An 8683-nucleotide genomic window follows, 5' to 3' on the forward strand; every position below is an offset into this window, starting at 1 on the left:
CACACGCACACACACACACACACACACACACACACACACACACACACACACACACACACACACACACACGACTCGGTAGCGCGGTTGGTAGAGGCTCCGACCGTCACTACAGCGGTCCGGGTTCGAATCCTCCCCAAGGCTGAAATAATTTCAGTATCACTGCACTTCAGGCCGTTACTTCAACTTTCGTGGGCGGGGAGTTGGGTGTGTGTGTGCGTGCAAGGTCACAGCATTACCCATAGATCGCTCATACGAGCTCTAAGCTCTCTTCCGGGAGGGAAATAGATGTCGATCACAAGTCCAACACGTGATCCAAAGACCATGGTGAACACACACACACACACACACACACACACACACATATATATATATATATATATATATATATATATTATACTTGTGTGTGTTGTCCATGTGTGTGTGTGTGTGCGCGCGCGCGTGTGAGTGTGTGTGTGTGTGTGTGTGTGTGTGTGTGTGTGTGTGTGTGTGTGTGTGTGTGTGTGTGTGTGTGTGTGTGTGTGTGTGTGTGTGTGTGTGTGTGTGTGTGTGTGTGTGTGTGTATGTGTGAGTGTGCGTATGCATGCGTTCATGTGCGTGTATGCGCGCGCACGTGTGTGTGTATGCGTCTGTGTGCGTTCGTGTGCGCGTATGCGCGCGCGCGTGTGTGTATATGCGTTTGCGTGCGTTCGTGTATGTATGTTTCTGCGCGTGCGTGCGTATGTGTGTGTGTATTCACCTTAGTCTTTGGATCACGTGCTCAACTCGTGATCGACAGCTATTCCTCCCGGAAGAGAGCTTAGAGCTCGTATGACCGATCTACACGCTCACACACACCCAACTCCCCGCGCACGAGAGTTGGAGTAACGACTCGTGCGCAACGATACTGAAATTATTTCACCCCTGGGCAGGATTCGAACCCGGACCGCCGTAGTGACATTCGGGGACTCTACCAACCGCGCCACCGAGTCGTGTGTGTGTGTGTGTGTGTGTGTGTGTGTGTGTGTGTGTGTGTGTGTGTGTGTGTGTGTGTGTGTGTGTGTGTGTGTGTGTGTGTGTGTGTGTGTGTGTGTGTGTGTGTGTGTGTGTGTATGTGTGTGTGTGTGTGTGTGTGTGCGTGTGTGTGTGCGCGCGTATGTGTGTGTGTGTGTGTGTGTGTGTGTGTGTGTGTGTGTGTGTGTGTGTGTGTGTGTGTGTTTGTGTGTGTGTGTGTGCGCATATGTGTGTGTGCGTGTGTGTGAGCGTGCGTGTATGCGTATGCGTGTGTGTGCGTGCATGTGTGCGCGTGCGTGGGTGCATGTGTGTGTGTGCGTGCGTGCGTGTGTGCGTGCGTGTTCGTGAACGTGTTTGCGTGTGCGTGCGTATATGCGTTCGTGTGTTTGTGTGAACCATTCTTATTCAGCTACTGAAAGCATCTCTCAAACTATTCAATGTGTTGCATGACTACGCCAACTTATGCCATACCACTCCTACAAAATTCTCTATCTAGTCTCTCTACCTGTCTCGCGGCGCCCAGTCAGTAACATATGTACTCCATCTCTCTTTTTCCTTTCTGACCACTTTCATTGCCCAATAAATTCTACTTGAGCTCTTTTATGTTCTCTGTAGCATCTTTCACTCTAGTTTCCTTCCTCACCCACTTTGTCCTCTTCTCATCTCTCAACGTCATTCCCAGTACTGATTCCTCCATTCCTCTGTGTGTACTCCTTAGCTTTGTATACAATCGGCGTGTAATGCCAGATATGTTCTACGGCAAGTGAGGCTTAGCAATTGACGAAGGCAATGGAAACATCGTGTTTCAGACAAACAAACAGAACCCCTCATGATGTTCTTACTAATATGTTTACCAATATTTACTTTCATGATTTTTAGTTATTTTGTCATCTGGCCTAAACAATCAATTTCATAATTTTTTTTTAATCACATCATCGATCATGATAGCCTTGCTTTGATCTATCGAGTTGAGCTTTCGTCTTCAAACCAACTTCGAGACTTTATTCAGAACACTCATTTTGATCATTTTAAACTATCTATATACCAAGTGGTCGAAATATACAGACAAAAATCTGTCACTTCAAATTTTATTTTCCGATAGTGAGTTTTAAGTTTGATATACCAAGAGCTTTTACTCCTTATAAGGAAGGTAGCCAAATCAAAGGCACGTACCTATTCCCACCCCTATTGTAACCATAATCTCACAGATTACAACACAACGGAAAACTACACAGCAACACACATACGAACATACATACATACACACACATCACCAACCTCTTCCTTCACGTGACCAAACCGTGAAGTACCCCTGATTCCTAAGAACACCTTTTACCCATACACAATATACTATGTAACCTAGATTAATAACCATAATAAATAAATGAGCAGAAATAACTAAACATTCTAACCATTGTAAAATAAGATAGTATCCAAAACTTGTATCACTATAATAAATGTAGTAATATCAGAAACTGTACACCATTCATTTTTGCTGATGCAGAACTTTGCAGATGTACCCCCACCGACAGAGAGAAGATCTGTCAGTCTTGAGGTGGAAAGCAGACAAGAAAGGTCTGCCAGTGTAATCATTTTTCACGTATTAGACTTTTAGAAAGGTCTTGTGATTTTGATTTACTCACCAGGAAAGGCTAGAACATTACACTATTCCAATCCATTTCACTCCCCTCCACCACCCTTTCCACCCCTCCCATCTCAGCTCCTCATGGATGATGGGCCCTGAATCAAACGCTACGCAGCAAGACACGGTACATCCACAGCAAGGCCACTTCACTTAATCGGCGATCCCACCCCACCACCACATCTTTCTCCGTCTATAATTTCTTTTCTTATTTGCATCGAGTGTGAGCATTGTATGATTTATTCTATTTGTTTCCAAGCCTGACCACAGTTTCCACAAATTTAGTTGCATGAACGTTACAGATGTACGTAGATGAACGTAAACCATTATGGAAATCTTCCATAAAGTTCTTCTACTTTAGTAACTCAAAATGCTATCGAACATTCTGAGGTTCAATACAGGAAACTCTGAGGATTCTCTTCTTTGACAAATACATCGTCTTTTCAAGAATGTACAAAGTCTTTCTCAATGTTTTGCGTTCATCAGTAATGTCAGAAAACTCTGGGACTTCAGTTCTTTGACGAATACATCGTGTTTTTCAAGGATGTACAATGTCTTTCTCAATGCTTTACGTTCACCCTGTACCCAAATCTGAGAAAATTGTGTTCAAGATTGGAAATAAGGAATAAATGTAAAAAAAAATCGCTCATATTCGATGTGGAGAACCAACAAAAAAGAAAAAATATCAAGTTATACATATGATAAACTAGCAAGAATATCTAAGTCCTTTTAATTTTTCTATTAAAACTAATTCACTAAATATAGCTTTTACGTATTCTAATACATTTTTAATTTGTATATTTATATCTAATGTTCTTTTTGTCAAAATCAAAGTTATTTCAATTTGCAATTATCCTGTTATCATCCTAATTATCCAAATGAAAAGCATATGTAATTATCAAGAAAAAATTCAAAATAGTCTTAATGGAAACAGATATACTAGATATAAATGTTTACTATAATTTATTATTCTTTTAACTAATGGTATTCTATATTTTAATGTTTAGCTTTATATCTAATGGTATTTTATCTGATGAGATGGTAGAATTATAGACGAAATAGGGAGAATCAATCTCTCCAAAGATACATACATACATACATACACATACATATACCAAAGGATTTTTCCCCCTTACAAGGGAGGTAGCCAAAAAGAAAAAGGCATAAAAACCATTCCCACCCATTCCATCCCTAATACACTCCTCTCCCCTCCACCCTCCCTCGTATCTTGGCACCTACTGGATGACGGGTCATCCCTGCATCGTGTCCACTGCCCTTGGTCAGAGGCAGTGTCGCAAGACACAGCACATCCAAAGCAAGGCCGCTTCATTAAATCGCCGACCCCCCCCCCCTCTCCGTTCCCTCATGCAGAAAAGGAGAAGACAGGGAGAAATCCCTTCGGGCTGCGTCAATTTTTTTTCATACACGCTACCTCACCCCCATCCCCCCACCCATTCCACCTCATGCATCACAATATCATCCATATACAACCATTCTCCATTCACCCTTGTCTTCTGTCCTCTCCCGTCCTTCCTCAACAAACATTGCCCTCTTCCCCAAAGCCCCTTTCAACCCATTCATCCATCTCATCCTAGGTCGCACCCCCATGTTCACTCCCTCCACATCTGCCTTCCATACCTCTTTTACTAGTCTTTCTTCACTCATTCTTTCCATGTATCCAAACCATCCCAATACTCTTTCATCCACCCTATCTCCCAACTCCCTTACCACCCCTGTTCTCCTCCTCACCTCCTCATTTCTCACTCTATCCAGCCTAGTAACCCCCATCATACTTCTCAGACACCTCATCTCAAACACATTCAAACTCCTTCTCTCTTCCTCTCTTATGTTCCTTGTTTCTGCCCCATACAGTGCTGCTCTCCAAAGATAAACATCTGAAATCAATGCTATCGAGGATCGTGGTGGCTAAACGGCCTAGGTTGCTAGCGATATACGAAGATATATTTTTCGCTATCATACATCGACGCAATGTTCTTGCCAAGTATATTTCAGTAATGTGCACATTTTATTCAAAACTAATAGATTTTAAGTATATGAAAGTAATAGGTTTATTCTAACCTCCTCTTCTCCTCATTTCCTCACAACTTTCACCGTTGTCTTTTTTCCCACTTTTAAAGTTCTTTTATTTCGGTTTTAGTCATCAATCGAAGTTAAATTAAACTGGTGAAGAATTTTCTTGATTTTCTTCTTCTTCAAATTTTTACACTTGCTTTCTGAATATCACTCAAGGAATCTCCAGAGAAAACGCAATCCAGGTCCTACGAGAGTTTTGAGAGACGTATGATTTCTTTGGTCCAAAGATCTTTAACTTTACACAAGCACCCGGCTTCGCCGTCCACGGCTACGCCGTGGGTGCTTGGCCTGCAGCGCTGCTCGCGCCCCCCCCTTTGGGCTCCGCCCAGTGTTTATTCAATGGTATGTTTTGGTATCAAATAAATGAGAAAATAATATTAATTTTTATTCATCCTTAACATTATCATTACATTTTATGTTTTTTATAGGTTTTTCCGTGGAGGAGTACTTTCAACTTTATCATCGTCGTCTTCGTCGTCATCACTGTATCTTTTTCATGCCCTGATCCTTTCAAGCTCAGCTCGTATTTCCCTTACTTCTTCCTTGAGGGCCAAAATTTCTGATTCGTCTCCACTGTTCTCGTCTTCAGAATCGAAAGGCATAATCATGGCTACCGCTTCTTTTTCGGTGATCGAATAGGCAGTCTTTGGAATAACAGAGATTCCTTGTTGTGGTTCCTCTTCAGCTATTTTTAGGTCATCGTTATCGGAAACAGTTAACAGTTCTGGTACGTTGATCGAACTCTGAAAGTTTTTCCCAACGAAAAGTTCTTTATACACACAGTTACGCGCAGGTTTATTTACATACTCGTCTCCCTCTTTTCTCAATCCTGTAAACACGAATAAAGAGTTCGAACTGGTAACCCGGGAGCACGCCACGTAAAGTTGGCCGTGCGCGAAGCACTGTGCTGAATCAAGTAGAAGACCACAACGGTTAAAAGTTTGTCCCTGAGACTTGTTTATTGTCATAGCGTAACACAGTTTGACGGGAAATTGTTTCCTTTTGAAAAGCACGGCAGTATCTGTTGACTCTAACGTTACTCTTGGAAGCAAAACTTGTTCTCCCCTATAAGTTCCTCCCAGAATCTTGCCTACAATAATGTTCTTCTGTAAATTAGTCACCATAACCCGGGTCCCGTTACATAACTTGGGTGGACAAATGTTTCGGATAACCATAATGATACTACCTATCTTTAACCTTAACTGGTGAAGAGGAAGGGAAGGACTCGTCATAGAATTGTAGACGGATGTCTGAACGTCCATATCGTTATCAACTGAAGTATCTTCACTCCTATAAACCTTCTCTGGTTTGTCCGACTTATCGTATACCATCGAATTAATACAGTCAACGTCATCATTGGTAGGTGAAATAATAGCTCTTTCCTCGAAAAAAGAAACGTTCAAAAAGTTATCCTTTAAGTTGTCGTAAACCTTCTCCACCAACTCTTCCCGATTCTTGACAATCACACCGAATCTAGGAGGAAATTTAATGTCCCCGCTTTCTCCGGCCCCCAAATCTAACAGTTTTTTAGCGAATTTCCTGTTTTCATGGTCGTTAGCTTTGAGTCTCACGTTCTCTGTTAGTTCCAACTTAATCAAATCATCCCAAAAGTAACTGGACTTTATACAGTATTCGAGTTCGTCATTTTTACCACCTCCTCTGATAACGGGGAGAATCTGTCTAAAGTCTCCAGCACAAACGAAAACTATTCCTCCCATGAATCTGTTGACTTCCAGTATATCTCTCAACGTAATATCTAGGGCTGCAATCGTATTCCTGTTGGCCATTACAGCTTCATCCCACACTATAACTGATGTCATCCTTAATAACCGTGCCATCTCAGAGTTCTTCTTGATACCACATGAACGTACTTCATTGTATTCCATTAGTGGAATCTTGAACATGTTGTGAGCCGTTCTACCTCCATGTAAAACTGTTGCAGCGATACCTGAAGACGCGACTGCCAATGCTATCTTTCCCGTTGAACGAACTGTATCCAGTATAATGTTTAGAACGAAAGACTTTCCTGTACCCCCAGGAGCGTCTAGGAAAAAGCCATTGTTACAGTCTTTTCTGCCCCCTTCTACGCGTGCCATCACGGTTTCGTAGCAGAACCGCTGTTTCTCGTTTAGGAGAACCTTTTTACCTTCAACTTCTTCTGCTAGCCTAACTTTGTTGTACGATTTCTCTCTACGGATGACATTTGTTGTCTTTTCTCCGTCTCTTGAAGGCGGTAAACCGTATTGAACTATTCTCCCACCTCCACAGTTTAAAACGTTTTCTTGTATATCGTCTAAGGCGTCCAGATAAATTTCGTCATTGTACTCTGTTAATCCTCTGAAATAGAGGAAATCACTCGCAAACAGATCTTTAGTTTCTTCCCAGATATTTGACTGATCCTCTAGGTCAGAAAACACCAGGATACTCGCATACGTTGATCTTTGCTGTTTTCTGTCGTTTGTGTGATTAATGATCTCCATGATTGTCTGTTTCCACGTTTCTTCATCGTTTAAGAGACCCACAGCTTTTACGGCTTCCCGAAAGGTTGGATGTGTTACCCCTTGACCTGTTCTAAGGTCTGTAAAAGATGTAGGACCTCTTTTATGTGTTAGAAGTAGACGCATATAGAAGAGTTCAACAGTTTTACTTGTTACAGCCCGGATCCTTCCTAAAGAAGAAGTTCTGGTCTTTCGTTCCGTCCATTTTCCCTTATTCTTTTCGTAGAAGAAAAAGTTTGGTACTTCATGGTAAAAGAGACTGGCAGCGAATTCGTTTTGGGAACATAATTTGAAAAAGGACGTTAGTTGGGTATCTTTAGAGACCTTATTATTGATGGTTTCCTTTGATGCATCTTTGTTGTAGAACACTTCATTTTCCCCTTCAAGGTGTAAATCTAGTGAAACGACAGGAGGGTGACTTTTGTGAATAGGGAACTTGAATATCTTCCAAGTAGCTTCATTCGCGTTAACGTAACGCGCCTCTTGATAGTTTTTGACCTCGTTGACGATTTGATCGTTTTCTCCTGATTTTGTGAACAGAATACGGTCGCAACCTTTGTTAACGTACTTGGTAACGTATGCGATAGTTTTGATGGAATTTGAACATTCAACGTTGATGTGAGCGTTATATTTAAGGCACAGATACGGATTATAAGGGACAACCCACGAATTATCTATTGTTGCTTCCTCTCCTTTAACTTTCTTGGTAAAAAAAATGTCCGCCTTCCCCTACGGCTCTTCTTTTGTAAAGAGGGTACCCGTTGTTTCCAAAGAGAAGATTGCCCCTGCAAAGTTTAGGGAAGCCTTTTCCACACAAATCCTTCCCGTTTACTGATTTTCCTTGACAACATGCTTGGGACTCGTCGAAACCCTTGCAAGGACCATGGATCATGCATGTTGTAATAGTTTCGAATAACGTTGGCTCTTTTTCTTTGTCTGGTATTTCGGCTGAGATGATTCTTCCCACTAATTCTGCGTCAACACAAACATTTCGTCACAGTATTTAAAGTCTTTGGATTCCCGTAAAGTGGCGTTAAACTTGATGACTTTCCGGTGAAACTCTTTGATTGATTCGTTTATTGAGAAAGTCTTGGTTTTACCGTACAGGTTGGGAAAAGCTTTACCGTGTTCAGCCCGTAACTGGTTAAGATGCTGTACGTTGCTCCGCAGACTATCTTTTGGGATTTTTTTGAAGCCCGTCACCCATTTCCAAAATTGACGTTGACGCTTTTTCTGAGACGCTGAATCCTCTGACATTCTTTCACGTTAGATGATGATCTACACATGTGCGAAATAGACTTACAGGGAGGTGTCCGCAGATTGCCACGCCGACTGAGCACTTGAAGGGTTTTAACAAAATCGACGAAACCAATTCTGCGTGATGCGACGTGACGTCATAACGTCGGCATCAGAGCGCGGGAAGATTTTTCGGTCCTTGTGTATGGTCATCGCGCGTAGG

At 42.0% G+C, this 8683-nt stretch overlaps 1 protein-coding gene across 1 annotated transcript; it reads right to left on the bottom strand.

The window, feature by feature from the left end:
- Positions 1-3097: 3097 nt before the first annotated feature.
- Positions 3098-8481, bottom strand: LOC143027303 (uncharacterized). Its single transcript, XM_076188573.1, has 3 exons — positions 8349-8481; positions 5263-7619; positions 3098-3223 (listed from the first exon to the last, which is right to left on the bottom strand). The coding sequence occupies exons 1-3, from the start codon at positions 8479-8481 to the stop codon at positions 3098-3100; spliced, it is 2616 nt and encodes an 871-aa protein (XP_076044688.1).
- Between the last annotated feature and the right edge of the window lie 202 nt (positions 8482-8683).

Source organism: Oratosquilla oratoria, chromosome 8 (assembly GCF_046742065.1).
Source record: "Oratosquilla oratoria isolate Oo_2021 chromosome 8, ASM4674206v1, whole genome shotgun sequence".
Lineage (NCBI taxonomy): Eukaryota > Metazoa > Arthropoda > Malacostraca > Stomatopoda > Squillidae > Oratosquilla > Oratosquilla oratoria.

What these genes read in the sequence shown, in the direction of transcription:
- LOC143027303 (XM_076188573.1), bottom strand. Translation starts at nt 8,481, where the DNA reads ATGTCAGAGGATTCAGCGTCTCAGAAAAAGCGTCAACGTCAATTTTGG. An exon ending in CCAGTTACGGGCTGAACACG is followed by an intron (nt 7,620 to 8,348) that starts GTAAAGCTTTTC and finishes TCGTTTCACTAG; the next exon opens with ATTTACACCTTGAAGGGGAA. An exon ending in TTTTGGCCCTCAAGGAAGAA is followed by an intron (nt 3,224 to 5,262) that starts GTAAGGGAAATA and finishes CAATTTTCTCAG; the next exon opens with ATTTGGGTACAGGGTGAACG.